The 17335-nt window shown below is 39.6% G+C and overlaps 1 protein-coding gene across 5 annotated transcripts in view; it reads right to left on the reverse strand.

Moving 5' to 3' along the window:
* Nucleotides 1-4271: 4271 nt before the first annotated feature.
* The window catches only part of LOC115095680 (solute carrier family 22 member 15-like), a 128779-nt gene continuing 115715 nt past the window's right edge, over nucleotides 4272-17335 (reverse strand). For 3 of the 5 annotated variants that reach the window (XM_029609725.1, XM_029609721.1, XM_029609722.1), the window contains 4 exons: nucleotides 15124-15196; nucleotides 13085-13243; nucleotides 6927-7039; nucleotides 4272-4785 (listed from right to left, as the gene is read on the reverse strand). In XM_029609725.1, the coding sequence (XP_029465585.1) occupies nucleotides 6929-7039; nucleotides 13085-13243; nucleotides 15124-15196 (343 nt within the window). In that variant the 3' untranslated portion in view covers nucleotides 4272-4785; nucleotides 6927-6928. Of the gene's footprint in view, nucleotides 4786-6926; nucleotides 7040-8075; nucleotides 10740-13084; nucleotides 13244-15123; nucleotides 15197-17335 lie in introns of those variants that run through there. The other 2 variants (XM_029609723.1, XR_003857845.1) reach the window with 2 other exon arrangements.

The raw sequence follows: 17335 nt of genomic DNA on the forward strand, positions 1-17335 counted from the left end.
ATAACTGGGCCAATCTGGCCCACTAAGATAGCCCAGCCCTGTAGGACACCTTTCTGAGGATTCTTCCTGTCATTGGCCACGGTGGAAATACATAAAGTAACTCACTGTATACTGCGACTATTCTTCTTGATGATAGTTCTTTGTTTGCGCTGAATGATTGGCCTTTTTTTCATTTGTGACCCCTCTGGGGAAATCATGAATGATGCTGGGACTGGGGTAACCAATTCCAGGGCTAACACTTTTGATTTCTAGGATCTATTTATCTTTGGTAATTTGGGCCTATTCTTCGAGAAACTTACTAGGCATCAACCTATGGGTGGGATTGAAGAGTGGGCCCCCACACCATCACTTGCCCCCTCTCTTGGACTACCTTCTCCTCTGGGGGTTATGTCCCTACACCCTTTTTGATTGCCCCAAAAGGAATGCTTCCCTTGGGCCTTGCCTCCCTGAAAATAAACTCTTGGGGCTCTATATTGTCTGAATTCTGTCTGTCCGTATTATTCAATAGGAGCATTTGGGAGAAGTTAGGGAAAGGGCAAAATAAGTAGCAGGGCTCATATTATGGAATAAAATGCCAGAAACATTGAGTCTTGCTGCAGTCAAAAAAATTGTTCATAAAAGGACTCAAAACCTGGTTATTCCAGCAGGCATTTAGTGAGCTGCTAACAGGAACTTAACTGAGTGTTGCAGTCTGAGAGCTTTGCATAATTTTGTCTTATGCGGTATACTAATTTTTAAGTATGTTGAATTGTCCTATGAAGTGCCATAACAGTGTTTTATGTTATTTACATTGGTGATGCACTTTGCTTTACTAATTTCATTTGTTTTGATTGGGTTTTTTTTATCATTAATTTTATTATTTTATGAATGTTATATTGTAAACCACTTTGACTGTTAAAAGTGGTATAGAAGACATTTTTAAATAAATAATCTCCATCTAGGGCCTCTATATTTGCTTCTATTTCTATCTTCTGGCAGCCTTTGCGTCTTTGACTCTCCCAAAGCTTTCATTAGGTTTTTCCAATTCCTCACCAAATAACAATTGCCCTTTAAAGGGAATTTTTGTTACAAGAACCTTCGAAGAAGCATCCACTCACCAACTTCGCAACCACAACTATCTTCTAGCTATGACCCCCGTTGCTACCTGCTTCGCCAAGGATCTCCTCAAATCACATGTGTCTGATAAGAAGACTGCTCTAGCCTTCCTTTTGAGCTGACAAAAGCAATCTTCTGCTAAACCGGCTGCTTCACGCCACTTCTGAAGCCATTTTATTAAAACTCTAGCTACATAAACACTGCAGATTGCAGCCTGAAGGGAGAGGCTTGCTACCTCAAAAGATCTTTTCAGAAAAGCATCTATCGTATGATCCTGCGTATCCTTAGAGACTATGTCTCCTTCCACTAGAATTGCGGTCCTTTTGGAAAACAGTGTTACCAGGGCATCTATCCTTGATAATGTAAAATACTACTCCATTTCCTCCTGTCACAGCAGATACAAATTGCACATTACATGGATAACAGAGCTATATCAGGGGTGTCCCATTCTAAGTTTATCATATCTTTGACATCCTGATGCAATGGGAAAGCCTTAGCTGGTTTTTTAATACCTATCAGAAAGATGTAGGGATTGGATCACTTGTTGGATAAGGGAGCTTAGGTTCTTTTCTAAACAGCCTTACTGCTGTACCTTTATCTTCCCCTACTTCTCCTTCCCTTTCTTTCCCTGACTCCAAAGGGCTGTTATCCTCTGCTGAGAGGCTTAGGGGGCTGTGGCTACCTCTGAGGCATTCCTTTTCCTCCTACAAACCTACCCATAGGGTAGCTCCATTTGCCTTCACTGCTTTTCGTTTTACAATATGCTTTGTGCATCATTAAAAAAAATTCAGACAAGAATTCATTCTTGCTTTCCTCCTCTTCCAAATCACTGATTGGCTGACCTTTATTACTCAGGCCTGCCTCCACTGCTTCCCTGCCCTGTTCAGCCCTTCCCCAGCTGTCTCTCTGAGCTGGAGTAAGCTCCTCCCCTTGGAGTGCCTGCTTGCAGCTGCCGCATTTCCATGCTCCCTCACCTCTAGTCCCCTATTCCAACCTGGGTGGCCTCCATTGGCAGGTCCAACGAATCACACTTGTGGCAGAAAGAGCCCACTGTGGTGCTCTGTTTACAGTGGCCACATTGGGAGCATTTTCTCCCCCGATCAGCTATTATACTGATGCACTCACTTCCAGGCTGCAGCCTTGCACCTGCTTGTCATCTGCTTGTAACAAATGGCTCTGAGTGAGCTTCCCCGCACTCGGGGCAAAGGGAGGCCTTGCACCAGCCTGAAAAGGTCTGGATTTCACCAAGGGCCCATGCAGCTGCTCTCTTCCTCTTCTTCTTTTTTTTTTTTTTTTTTGTAACTCTTGCTATTCCAGCATGCCTTCACGCCAGAGGCAGAGAATTACTGACAGTTCTAGCTATCCTACAATATATAGTGATGAAAACTAAAGAAGTTCTCTGCTTCCATCTGCTGGTGAAAAAGGGGAATCCCACGAGTACAGACTGGTCTGCAGGACGAAAAGGAAACATTATTAGTTCAATAGCAGGTAATTTCTGTTACCTTAAAGGAAGAAGAGGTGTTATAGACCGCTGAAAAACAAGTTTACTAATCTTAGTGGCCTCTCCCTGCACAAAGTTTCTTTCTCAGGTAGGTAAAGCCTTACCTAATCATATTTCCTGCTACGTTTGTAACAAGGGCTGGCTATGTGGTACTAGTTTGGCTACTTCTGTTCTTGATCCCTTGCATAAAATAAATGTTTGGATGCCATCATATTGTCTAACACTTATTTATGTTATTCTTTCCTAATACACTATGCATGCCATATGGGGAAATTAAGATTGAAAAGGCAAACCCTGTTAATGGTTAGCCCTCTTTACGGCTATATACGTCTCCTGGCAAATAGCACATATGATGGAACTGTTGGTCACACATGGAAACTCCTGCTCACAAGGTTATAGATTTACAGGACCCTTACAGGAAAAGGTTGCCTTTGGAATGAGGAGCTACTCAGAAAGTGGCCAATCATGACACTGAGATCAAAAGTTTACATTAGCTAATATTTCCTTTATCCAAGGCTGGCTGAGTGTCTGTAAGGAACTTCCACTTTATTGTCAGAGGTGTTAATAGCCCCCAAAGAACAGTCTATGTTTACTGGTAACGTTGCACAGGTTTGCCTAGGCCTTCTTGTGGCACACTTAACCAAAGTATTATACACATCACCTAATCAGTACTATATTCTATTTTTGCCAATAGTGATGAACTGTGGCTTATTTTCTATTTTCTGTGACACTTTGAAGCGCAATGCTCAGCATCATTGCTTTCTACTGAGTGGAGACAATAACTGACCACACGGAAAGTGTATGGCTGATCGGCATGTATTTAATTAAGCTCGAGCAGCTATTTTGTTTGTAAGGTGTTATTGAAAGGTTAATGAAAAGTCCTCTCATGTTAGCTCTGTAGCCTTAGTAGGTAGTACCCTTATAGATGATAGAACTTGTGCACAAATGTACATTAATATGCAGATACATAGCAGAAATGTAAAAAAAAAAGAAAAAAAACAAAACATTGCCAAGGTAGATAACCCATGTTGGATAAAAATGGCAAAAAGAGTCTCTGTTTGTATCAATATAAGCAGTGCATGATCATGCCCTGGCAGGAGAGGTTACACCAAGTGTTGTCTAATTATGTTTCAAATTTCTTGGTGTACCTTCCACCATCCTGGCAGTAGCTCCCTCCCAACTGGATTATTATATTCCATGTCCTCTCAGCTCTCTGGTTGCTTTTGGTATGTTCGGGTTCTTGGCAACTGGAACATAAGCCTTGTACTCCTGGAGATTTTGTGATATACATAAGGGGAACTGTATCACTAGCAAAGGGTCACATAAGATGTTGAGATGTGGCATGCAACATGACCATGACTTGTTATGTGTACCAACTTTCAGCCAAAGTCATAGCGTCTTCTTCCATATTCCTAGGTATGTTGCTCACTCCATATCTTTTGCATGCAGCCTCTATATCTCTCCCCTGATCTTCATCTGCTTGCTCAATGTTTCTGGTTGAAGGGAACACACGCTGAATGTTGGACACCTGCATTCATGTATCATAAATGATAAAGTGCTTCTCTACTGTAATCCATCTCAATCGATGGGAGAGTGTGGGATATAAATCATGTAAAATAAATAAATATCTATGATTTTCTGTTTGCTCTGACAAATAAAGTATCAAAACAAGATATCGAGTATGAAAACAATTTTTTTTTATTTAACAGACTTCAAAAACACTTTTAACTGCAAAACCCATATTTATTATCACAAGCTATTTATCCTCTCCTCCATGAAACATTTGAGTTGGGTCCTAAGGAACAGTGTTACGAGCCACCAGCTGATATGCGGAACAGCTGATGGCCCTTAAGTGCCTGCAAAGACCTCAGCGCCAAGCACTCCATCCCTGCAGCTCCTGTACTAGCACACTGTGCAGCGTAGCCTCTTCAGGCCTGCAAAGGCCTACTAAAGCATTCTCCTCTGTCACAGGCTTTTCTAGGTGGGAAGGCTGGGCCCTTGGAGGAGGAATAACTGTTCCTGGGGGCTGGACATCCTCCTCCTTCACCTCCTCAGTCTCTCTCTCTCTCTCCTTCCCTACTCCTCCAGCTGCTCTTCTTTATGTTCCCCTTCAGGATCTCACTGACCCATCTCCTCACCTTCTTGCTCTTCTGGTGGCCTGAAGGCTGCTGCCACTGGAGAGGAACTTTCTGATACAGGGGGAAAAGTGAGAAATTTTAGCATACTATGACTAATGCATGGAAACATTTCTTACAAATACAGTTTAGGCCCTGGAATTTAAATCTGAACACACTGAAGGTACAATAACATATTTGGTAAAGGAACTCCAACATTTATAGGATCCCTCTATGTATACCTAGTGCAACAGCAGTAATCCTCAAAAAAATTGAAGCCCCTTCTCCACGCCTGTGACTTCCACACGGTTATGCAAACCACCATACTCACCAAACTCGACTACTGCAACTCCCTTCTCTTAGGCCTCCCTTCCTCTACCACTAAACCCCTTCAAATCCTACAAAATGCCATGGCAAGAATCTTAACACCAGAAAAACTGACCACATCACTCCCATACTCCAAGATCTCCACTGGCTCCCCATCACCTTCCGCTCCCAATATAAAACACTTACCATCCTCCATAACACATTATACAACAACAATTCACCCTGGCTTGAAGACATGCCACAATTCCGTCAAGCCAATCGCCCCACTAGAAACTCCCTTGCTGGCACTCTCCAAACCCCCTCACTTAAAGTTGGGCACCTTACCGCTACCAGGGATAGAGCCTTCTCCATTGCGGGCCCTACCCTCTGGAACTCCCTACCTGTCAAACTCCGCTTAGAACCGTCCCTGAGCCATTTCAAAAAAGGAATCAAGACATGGCTCTTTAAACAAGCATACCCCAATTCCACCCAATCCTAACCAAGGTCCTCCTGAACCACCTCAATCCCAACCTAACCCACTACCTTTCTCCCATTCCCCTTTCTCCTACCTCACTCCACCTCTCCTTTATCCTATTGCCTATTCCCCCACACCACCATCAACTTCTCCCTTAAAACTATCACTGTTTGTACCCGGTTCCCACCACCCCCACCTCCCCTCCCTCCCTACCCCCCCCCCATAATCATTCTTTCGTGCACCTGCCCCTGTCCTACTGTAAATAAGTTTCATATACCAAATATCTCAAGTGCACATGCCAATTAACCTTGTATATTGGTTCTTTTTGTAACGCTGCCTGTTTGACTCTCCTCTCCCCCACACCACCATCAACTTCGCCCTAGAAACTATCACCGTTTGTACCCGGTTCCCACCACCCCCACCTCCCCCCGCCTCCCCTCCCTCCCTCCCCCCCCCCCCCCCCACTTAATCATTCTTACGTGCACCTGCCCCTGTCCTACTGTAAATAAGTTTCATATACTAAATATCTCAAGTGCACATGCCAATTAACCTTGTATATTGGTTCTTTTTGTAACGCTGCCTGTTTGACTCTCCTCTCCTCTTCTTTGTATATCACCCAGTTAACCCCTCCCCTGTTCATTGTAATTTCCTTTCCTTTCTCAGTTATTTGTAAACCGACATGATGTGTCCTACGAATGCCGGTATAAAAAAGTTTTTAAATAAATAAATAAATAAAAATAATGATTAGCATGTCGCTGTTAATCAGCACTTGCTTGACTAAACTGTGTGTGTACAAGGAAGCTCAAAAGCCAATATAAAGCACATGACAGATAACCAGTAGTTTCGTTTCCTGCAAGACAGAAATAGTATGTTTAAGTTGGTCATAATTCTACACATAGCATATAAATCGTTAGACCAGGGCCATATAGTGATATGACCAAAAATGTAACGTCTGATTCAAAAATAAGGTGCTGAGAATAGAAATGTTGGTTAATTATGCTGGTCTACACTACAGAGTGTCTATGAGAATAGAAATGTTGGTCAATTATACTGGTCTATTACAAAGTGTCTATTACGACACATAGTTCTAACTGGTATGTTGTAGAAACCTAACGCTTTGTACGGGTGCAGGAAAAGCTTTGTTTTTAGTCTTTATTTGCTATGTCAGCTTATATGTGCACTTGTGCATATATTTACTGCTGTTCCTCATCACAAGGCTTTTCTTTGCTGAGTGGTCATGCCATTTTACTAAGATACATATGTGAATCCTTTACATAAGGGAATGAAGAAGTATACTTCAACCAGATACATGCACAGTCCCTGTACATTGTCTCAAAGTGCTAGTCAGACACTCCATTACAACATTAACATGAAAAGCAAAACATTCATATAGCAAGATTTATGAATAGAATGACTGAAACATGTGAACACTTACCCTCAACTGCCTACAGTTCCTCTCGGATTTACTGCAGGCGGCCGGGCTCCAGCCTCCACAGCTGTCGGAACTTGGTCTTCAGCTTCTCTACATTGTGGGCTTTGTAAGTTTGCCTGTAGGAACCACAAAAATTATATGATCCTTTTAAAACAGTTCATCACTGTAGATCATTGGTGACACTTCCAACTATAAAATGCTCCATTGCTCTCCTTCCCCATGCAGTTTCTCTGTCTTCTGACACTATGAACCAAATCTTCTTTATCCCTCCTCAAATTTGCCCTGATGAGGCAAACATGAATAAATATGAGGTAATCTGCAAAGCAACTGGTCAAAAGGTATGAGTTTGGCTATTTCAAAATGCACATGTTAATTTTTCTACAACCATCTGCCACCAGAACTGACCTTAAACACAGCCCTCACTTGAGGTACATTTGTGTTACCAATGCTGAAAATGCAGATCTGCAAGTGGTAGATGCTGCCATGTGATCATCATCCATGCACCTCAGCACTAGTTTGCCACTGGATATGTTTTGGATCAAAAACATTCATATAGAGGTCAAGGCCATGAGAGCACTGTGATTAAACAGTGCCCCATCTATCCTTTAGTGCCACTGCTTCTATCACGGAAGCCACTCCCAACAACAGCACCACAGTTAGCAAGCCTACTGGGGTAAAGACCAACTGCTTATATGCTCTGTTCTACAGATCCCCTACAAATGCCACCCAGCCTTCCCACAGGATGGAGCCATTACCGCCTATATAAACTGGCCACTTACCTATTTAAGGACTACTAGTTGCTGGTCCAGGGAGATAGAGAGCCTCCTCATGAGGTAGCAATAACCAGGCCAGCAGCTCTTTTTCCTCTGGCAGGAAATTCTCCTTCCTACTTTCAGGCAGCCACTTTGAAGTATGCCTATATAGTCACTAGAGAGCATGGTTCTCTATCAGGGCTGTACCACACAATTACTAATTGTGTGGGAGGAGGAATAGCCTAGGAATAGCCTAGTGGTTAGAGCAGTGGACTATGAGCCAGGAGACCAGGGTTCAAGTCCTGCTGTCGCTCCTTGTGACCTTGGGCAAGTCACTTTACCCTCCATTGCCTCAGGTACAAAAAACTTAGATTGTAAGCCCTCTGGGAATAGGGAAATACAGTAGCTGAATGTAAACCGGTGTGATATCTCAATTGAGATTGAATGTCGGTATACAAAAATAATAAATAAATAAATAAACCTCTCTAGCATAATAAATAAATAACCTCTCTAGCACATTCCCCGATCCTGATGCAATGCCACTCATCCCTCCCCCTCCTCGCTCTTCCTTTTCCTCCATCCTCCTCGCTCTTCCTTTCCTCCATCCTTCAACCAGGTTTTCTCAATCCACCTTTCAGCCGGAGCTTCTCAACCCTCTCCTTCCTCATGGCCACCCGATTCCCCTGGGCCCCACCACGCCCATTCTATTCCGCTTACGCACAGCAATATATATCAGTCGCCTTTCTTTATGTATCGCTTGTTTTCCACTGTTTCTGCTGCCCCATTATATTTGTCATTCGTTTTTGACGACCTGTTTATTTATAATCAAATTTTAACTATAATGGTTTTATTTATAATTGCTTATCTATAATTATTTTTTTCTATATTCACCTGTTTTAGTTACAATTGCTTAGTTACAATTATTATTTTCTATATTCACCTGTTATTTAACGATTTGGCGACTTGTTTCAATGTAACGCCATAGCTGCGACTGTTCTGTTTCAATGGAAACCAATATGATTTGATATTTTTATCAAGAATGTCGGTATATAAAAATTCTAAATAAATAAAATAAATAATTTATCTAACTAGCGATATTCAGACTACAGACGGTATCTCCATTATCCAGCTAACTGGCACTATTCGGATTATAGAACAACAATAGATATCAGGCTGACTAGCTAACTATTGATATTCGTCTTTATTTCTAGATGGCTATACTCTAATATTTATACTTATCCGGATAAGTTTTTTTTTTAGAATTTAATATCCTAGCTCTTTATTGTCCATTTATATTTAGCTGGCTTTATCAGCGCTAACCAACTTACTGAATTTTGATATCTTATTTTTTAATTTTATTAGCACTTTGATGTCATGTTTTGTTTTTCTGGAACCACTCTATAGATTTCTATCACAAAAGAGTCCTCTATTCAATTTCAGCACAAGTAATTTTGTTGACCTGTCAATATTTGCAAGGACTGTATGATACACTTTCAGGATCATGCCCTTACACTGCCCAACATAAATTATGCATATTAACCCCTCTTCCTCTATCGTACACTGTTAAAATGTGTTAGCAATGAAAAGATTTGTTATTCATACATTTTTATAATTTGAATTTTAAGCAGCTAAACTGTGGATTTATGAACAGTAACTTAGCCTAGACTACCACTAATCTACATCAAGCTTTTTCCTTATAATTTAGTCTCTCTGGTGTTGGAATCCAATGCCAAGTAATGGCCTGCTACTGGTTATCATCTCCAGTCAAAGGAGAGGCTGCTAACAGGCATGAAGACTTTCCCTGGCAGTGAATTACAAAAGTTAAAATAGTTGCACAGATACTGTATCTGAATTTGTATTCTGAAAAATCACATTTTCTAAAAATGCATATGTTTAAAGACAGCTGCTAGCAACTCACACTGTAATATTTGAACTGTGGAAGTTAAAAGCAAAATAGTTATGCTATCAACATCGACAGCAGCTCTTTCAGTTTTGTTAACCAGTTATCACTATTTGATGACCATGGGCTTTGCTGTAAATTACTGTCTAAGGAGGATTTTAAAAAGAGCTAAGTTAAATGTTTAAATGCATTACATCTGAAAAAACTGGCACTCATCTTAACTGTGGCCCTACAGGGTCCCATCACCACCACCAGTTAAAATTGCCTACAGTTTCTTCTATCACAGCTGGCTTTATCTAATTAATAGAACATTGATGGAAACTATTATATATCTCTGTGCTTTTTTAAAGGAAGGATGAGGGGACATTAATAAGAAAATCTGGCAAGACTTCAAATGAATAATGGCTCATTTTATATTGGCAAAGATATACCATATTTCAAGATAAAATCGCTCTCCTCCTTAATTCGTGACTTTCTTATTGGTGCTAGAGATCAAAATACATTTTAGCCCTATTTATTAATAGGTAAGTTGTTATTATCCACCAGAGCCAACATCTGATTGTTGAGCTGTTATGCTCCAGTTTAAAAATGTGTTTTATTGAATTTTTCAGTTTACTTATATCCTATGATGTATGTCAGGGGTGAGGAAATCTCTGGCCATTATTCTTTAAGATATCCTATACATTCAAAGAATAAAACAAGTTTGAAACATTTGAGTTTACTATAATCAGAAAACATTTTCAGGACTGTGAACTAATTTAAAGTAAACCTGCCATATTTTAAAGTGATATCTTTTAATGACACTTATTTCCACTATTCATGCTTACCATTGTGATCATTCAACTATTAAATATGTATGGTATGTTCAATGACATGGCACGGGAGGATTACTAAAGCATTAAACTTTTGCAACTAAAAATTGTCTTTACCATTGTCAATTTATCTCCTGACTTTTTACCATTCGTTTCCCCTGTTGGTCCAAGCTCAGACCAATCCACCATGTGTTCATGTACCAATCTACATGTTGCCCCTTGGCTTGTCCTTCTTGCGAGCTTGGTAGTTTCCCTGTTTTACTAAGAGCTCATCTTTACAAAAGATGCCTGTTTTTTTCACCATTGAGCTTTTGTTTTTCGAGTGTTACGTTTTTTCTTCTAATTGGTTTACCTGTTAAATAAATGAAAATAAAACTATTAGAAACCATAATCTGTTTTGTGATAGCTATTTCTTACATAAAGATCAAAAGTGACCACATTTTCTAAACATACCTTTAAGAAGTTACAAATAAATTAGGTTTGCCAATGGGCTGGCCAAGGTTTGTACTTCTAACTAGCCCCAGTTCAATGTGAGAGAGAACAAATTACTACTCTTACAACAAACACTTGACTAGCCCTGAAAGTGGCTCTTTAGAAAGCTGCATCCTGCTTTTGTTCAGATGGTCACTGCAGTACTCGGTCTGAGGAATGCGTAATGGGTCTCTAATGAATTAATTCCAATAAACTCATAACTGTTGAACACAGCCAAGTGCTTTTATTATTTATTCATGGGTACAAGTATCAGCATGAATTTATGTAGTGCTTCAAATTAAAACTATTGCAACTTGTGATTCTCACAAATCTTCATCTTTCAGCTACTAGTAACAGTAGCCTGAAAAATGGCTTCTCTAAACTTCTTATTTTTAATTTGTAAGGATAAAGCAAAGGCCCTTGCTAGGAAGGGTTAGAGAATGGCTCCTATTATACAGATATTTTAATTATAGATGTAACATTTCTGCATGGGGATAACTTATACGCTAATAACACGCTTATAATCATATTACTTCGCTTATATTTCTCTTGTACAGTAATTCCCATCATGTTTCCCCCCCCTTACCACCCCCCAGTTCTCTTATCAGTTTCATTGTAAAGCCCTGTTGGCCAGTTTTATGTTACATGGAAACCGATGTAATGTTTGCTAAACGAACGTCGGTATACAAAAATTTTAAATAAATAAATAAATAAATAAATAAATAAATAAATAAATAACTTTTATGAAGCAGCAGTTACAATCCTAAATACCTTAGTGGTCAGACAAGATAGCCCACTTGGATCTTTATCTGCCATCACTTACTTAACATTAGCATGGAGATTAAAGACAAAATCAAAATAAATACAAAGGAATTCTAAATTCTAATCATAACTTTCTTTTTAAACTAAAAAAAATACTTTGAATAAAACTCACATTTTAAGATATCATAATCTAAGTCTGGTAAACACCTATCACTATTTAAGTCTGGTAAATGGGTTTTTGTGTAAAAAAAATGTTGCAAAACACCTAGAAGCACGCAAACACACTAAATGTTTGGCATTTTGCAAAAACCCCTTTGAGAAAACATTTTGCAAAGGTGGGCTTTCACAGTAGTACATTTTCGCACGTATTCCTCTATGTACAAAGGTTTGCTGAAATTACCCAGTAATGAGGTGCTGTGATGCAAAATCATGCAATGCAGCTTATTACTGGGCAATTTTGCAGAAACAAGTATGTGGTTTGCAGGCTCATTTTCACTACACTCCAAAAAGGTGACAAAGGAATGCATGAGATTAGCCAATCAGCCAAGTGGGCATCGTTCCTGCTGTCAGAAAACCCCTCCCCCATCCAGTTATGGGGTAAGCTTGGGGGGGGGGGTGCCCCAAGGAGTGGCAGAGGCTCATTCTGAGCTTCTGCTCTTTTGGGGATGGGCAAGGAGAAGGGTTTAAAAATCCCCTGAGGTTTGGTCAGGGCCCTCTAACACTAGGGATTGTTGTTTTTTTTTTGTTTTTTTTTAAACTACCAAGGGAGGGGGAGTGGACAGACTTGAAGGCCCTTTAATACATAGCAGTCCACCGAATGGGACCACTAGCAAGAGAAATGTTTTATGTATTGCCATGGCTGGGAAGACATGAAGTTCCAGCCATGACAACACATGGAACATTTTGCACAAAAGAGTGCTATGGATGCAAATGAGCGCCAGAAGATGCTGGCATAAAAAAGATGCTGCACATTTCAAGCCTTTATTGTCAGCCTAAGTTTTGAAAAGTTTCTTGTTATCCAGGCAGGGCAAAATTTAAAAAGCTTTTAAATAAATTAATTACTAACAAATTCGGTTTCAATGATTCCCCAGATTTAGTGAACATTTCTTCCAGCATTTCTTTTGTCAGTCAAATGAAGAAAAACTCAATATAAATAATTCACTTCGTTCAATCCAGCTGACAGGTAGACCAACTTTTACATCCTAATTTGCTCATCTTTAAAACCATTATAATTCCCAAAGTGATTTATAATTTCACAAATATTCAAATTGGCACATCTTAGACTGTGCTTGAAAACAAAAATATATTTGGAAACATCAAAAATATATTTGGAAACATCTCGTCTCCCCAATATAATTAACCTCTTTGGTTACAAACAGTACGCTGGAACAGCATTTAAAAAAACAATAATTTTTACTCTTCTGAAACCTTATTAGATTTTGAAGATGGAGAAATCTACTTTGCCTTTTTGTTTTTGAGGACTTGGTAGGCTGGAGATTTCAGATCTTCAATGCTCTCTGCAATCGGCTTGTTTAGAGTTTCTGGAAGAAGTAGATTCAAGATTCCTGCTGATAATCCACTGATTCCAAATGCCATAAATGGCATAGATGGGCTAATAGATTTCTAAAATCAAAGAGCTCAAATTAATCCATGCACTTAGAACATATTTATTTTAATTTATTTATTTATTAAAAATTCTTCTCTTCCACCTATATAACAATGACATAGATGATGCCATCAGAAAAGAAACATCTAATCCATCCAGTCCGACCATTTGTGCCTGCCTACTGTGTTGTCACAGTTCTTACTTGATCTGTGGTCTTTTCCCTACCTCCCTCCCTCTGCCACAAAAGTTCCCTTCTATATGTATTCCACATATGCACTGTAAGTAATGTGTAAATCCAGCATTGCTCTCATGTGTTCATTAATGTTTCCCTCTCTCTTCTCCGGGGAGATCTTGGAATATGATCAATGATTAGCCAATGAAGATGATTATAAACATGCATCTTTTCAACACACGAGAGCAATCCTGGATTTACACATTGGGGTACATTTTAAAAAACAGCGCACATTTGTGCAACTTGCGCGCGCCAAAATCGGAGTGGCCTTGGAGGGAACTTTTCTTCCACCCCACTGCACCTTCCCCTCCCTAACTCACCCCCCCGGCCCTATCTAAACCCCCCCTACCTTTATCGCACAAGTTACACCTGCTTGAAGCAGGCATAACTCGCGCGCGCCGATGGCCCAATGCCGCTCCATCACCCGACCCGAGGGCTGGTCCGGAGGCCTCGGTCACGCCCCCTGGAACGCCCCTGGGCCGGCACCACGCCCCCTGGAACGCCCCGAACGTCGCACCGCCCCCGACACGCCCCCCCTAGCAAAGCCCCGGGACTTACACGCATCCTAGGGCGTGCGCAGGTTTTTGTTTTTTTTAAGGGTTACGCGCTTAACTTAAGCGCGTAACCCTTTTAAAATCCGGCCCATTACGTACAGTGCATCCCTCAGGTTTAAATCAGGAAATAGTCTGGTATTCCCTTTTGTAAATGACTAACACCAGATACATAATGATGAACGATTGTGAATGTGGTAAGTTGATACATGTGCCTTTGATTGGTTGCAGATCCTTATGTATACTGGGAACTGCAACGATTGACGCAATTTGACATCGGCGTATCATGAAGAAGAATTTATAAGAAAACATTTTGGAGACCCACAGAAGAGAAAAAATTTGGTGGTTGAAATTTGATGATTGTAAACCTGCAAAATGTGGACCGTGTTGGATTAGCAGTCTTTTCTCATGAGTAATTTCTAGGATCATCACAATAGCATGGCATTTTTTCCACTTGATATATTCAAGATAAGTATAAGTTTTGATAATATATGAACACGATACTAAGGTATAAAAGCATTAAAAAAATGTTTATATATAAAATAGGTTGGTAATGGTTGGCAGACTGATAATTATATGTTGAGGTAGCAACAGAAGTTGCAACTAAAATTTGTAGCGTTACATATTCCCATTAATATGATGGTCTTCCTTATATAAACACATTACTGCCTCCCCATTATTTCACTTTCAAACTCTTTTACAATTCAAATCTCTTTGGGCTTTAATTTTGTCACTTTCTACATTTTAAAGCCTCAAGGTATTTATATTGTCATAACTGTAAATGAACTTGAAATACAGGATACTCTAAGATCCCTCCCTAGTCTATAGTATCAAATTGTTTAAAGGTTAAAAACTACATTGGAAAATATTAAGAACTTTTAGTATTAAACCGTCATTCACATGAAGGAATTGATAAGATTTAATTAAGAGTAAAATAGGAATACATATATCAGTACTAAAGGATACACACAAGTGGAGGTAAAAAGCCATTATAAGAAACAGAGGAAAGCACCCATCACTTGTCACCCAAACATCGATAAGTACAGGCAACTTACAAATAAGAACATGACCACAGAATAAGAAATTCAGTTGGTTTAATATAAAGTAAACTTACAAATGATGGAACAAAAGGAGCCAAAATACCACCAAACCTACAGGCCATTGCGCAGACACCTAACCCAGCATTCCTGTGAAGAAGACAAAATTAAGAATTACTCTGCTGTTTTTCTAACATGACCAATTCATCTTAATTCAAGAGTATATAACTCCCATCCTGTTTAGTGACATGCTTACCATACTGGCATTCCTGCTGCTTCCCATATAAAGGGCACATAGTGAAATAAAAATGAATTAGAACTGTCTCAGAACACTAATTAGGATATCTATGACAAGCTGATTAAGCACAATGACAAAGCTATCAACAGAACTAATCCATTAATGCAGGGGTACAGAATGGGTAATTTATGAAACAGTTTGACAAGCTCTCCTTGCTTTTGAAAAGTTTATTAGTAAATATCAAGGGCTATCCTATTCTCAATATGAGCATTTTTGTGTAAAATATGTGTAAAGAATTCTAATAAAAGGCAACTTAAATTTGTCTTGGTACATATGTACTTGAAATTTCCTTGAATTTTAAACATTCCTTTTGTAAAACAAAATATTTTAATTCTTAAGGACCTTATCAAAGGTCTGGATCCAAACATCTGGATCCAAAAGGCATCTGAAGCATGTATGCATACTGAACCAGCTTAACATATTAACCACCTAGCATCCTGCCTAGGTTGAGATTCCAGTCTGACACAACGTGATTTACAAATACATTCATGTGGTTTTATGAAAAATTAAAGTTGGAAGGAGTAAAATTCATTTCATAAACCAGTTCTACTGTCACAGTAATCTTGAAGAAGAGACCCTCAAAACTTTAAAAAGTACATTTTATTTGCATTACCGAGAAACATTTTCATGTTTGTACTTGGTCAAAGACTCCATTTTTATTAAATTTCTATATCAATTTTTTAATCTCAGAAGCTCTGGAAGACAAACATTAATGGAATACATTTCAGAAACATTTGATATGCTGATGCTACAGTAATACTGAGATTAAGAAAGAAAAACTACAAGAAATAAACAGATTATACGTAAGGTTTATGGAATGAGCTTGAACACTAACATGATGAAAACTTGCCTAATGAGCAAACACAGCAATGCTACAGAAATAATCGCTGATGGAATGAAACTGGGACAAACTGAGGACTATAAATATGTAGATAAATGGTCACAGAAGATGAAAAATGTTTAACAGATGTAACAAAAGGAACAGGGAGTTTCTTACAAGGAATGAGAAATTACTACTTACCTGATAATTTCCTTTTCTTTAGGATAGTCAGATGATATCGGAACCATTGGGTTATGCACCTCTACCAGCAATTGGGAGACAGAGCAAAGCTGACATCACAGTATATATAGTCCTCTAGTGACATCAGCCTGCCAGTATTCTCTTCTAAAGCCAACTGTGGACAGACTAACAAAAACTTGATCAATAACAGATAACCATTTCAGTACTCAGCCAAAGGGAAACACTAAGCTCAGACAAATAAAATATTAACACTAGTCTAGTGACTGAACTAACCCTTACCAGTAACCCCTGGAACACATAGCCATGCAAGAGAACCATAGCACAATCATTCAGCAGCCAAAGGTGGGAAGCTGGATTCATCTGATTATCCTAAAGAAAAGGAAATTATCAGATAAGTAGTAATTTCTCATTTCTTAGCATCTAGTCAGATGAATCCAGAATCAGTGGGATGTACCCAAGCTACTCCCGAACAGGGTGGGAGGCTGCCCATGGTCCAGTCAAAACCATACATGCAAAGGCTGCATCCTCCCGGGCCTGCACATCCAGACAATAATACCTAGAAAAGGTGTGTAAGAAGGACCACATCACAGCTTGGCAAATGTCGACGGGAAACAACAATCTAACTTCTGCCCATGACACTGCCTGAGCCTTAGTGGAATGAGCCCTAACCTGACTAGGCAATGGCTTGTCAGCATCCATGTATGAGGTCGTGACTACCTCCTTAATTCAGCAAACTATTGTAGCCCACAAAGCCAGCTTGCCCTGTTTACCTCCCAGGCGATCTGTCTTCCGGAAAAGTTTAGAAACCTCCAAATACCTCACGATAAGTCTCTTGACAACTAAGGGTCGCAACAGGTGATATTCCTCCGCATCTTTTTCCCTATCCAGAGATGGCAGAGAAATGGATTGATTCAAGTGAACATCTGAGACCACTTTTTGCAAAAAGGAAGGAACAGTACGTAGCTGTATC

Source organism: Rhinatrema bivittatum, chromosome 7 (assembly GCF_901001135.1).
Source record: "Rhinatrema bivittatum chromosome 7, aRhiBiv1.1, whole genome shotgun sequence".
In the NCBI taxonomy this organism is placed as follows: domain Eukaryota; kingdom Metazoa; phylum Chordata; class Amphibia; order Gymnophiona; family Rhinatrematidae; genus Rhinatrema; species Rhinatrema bivittatum.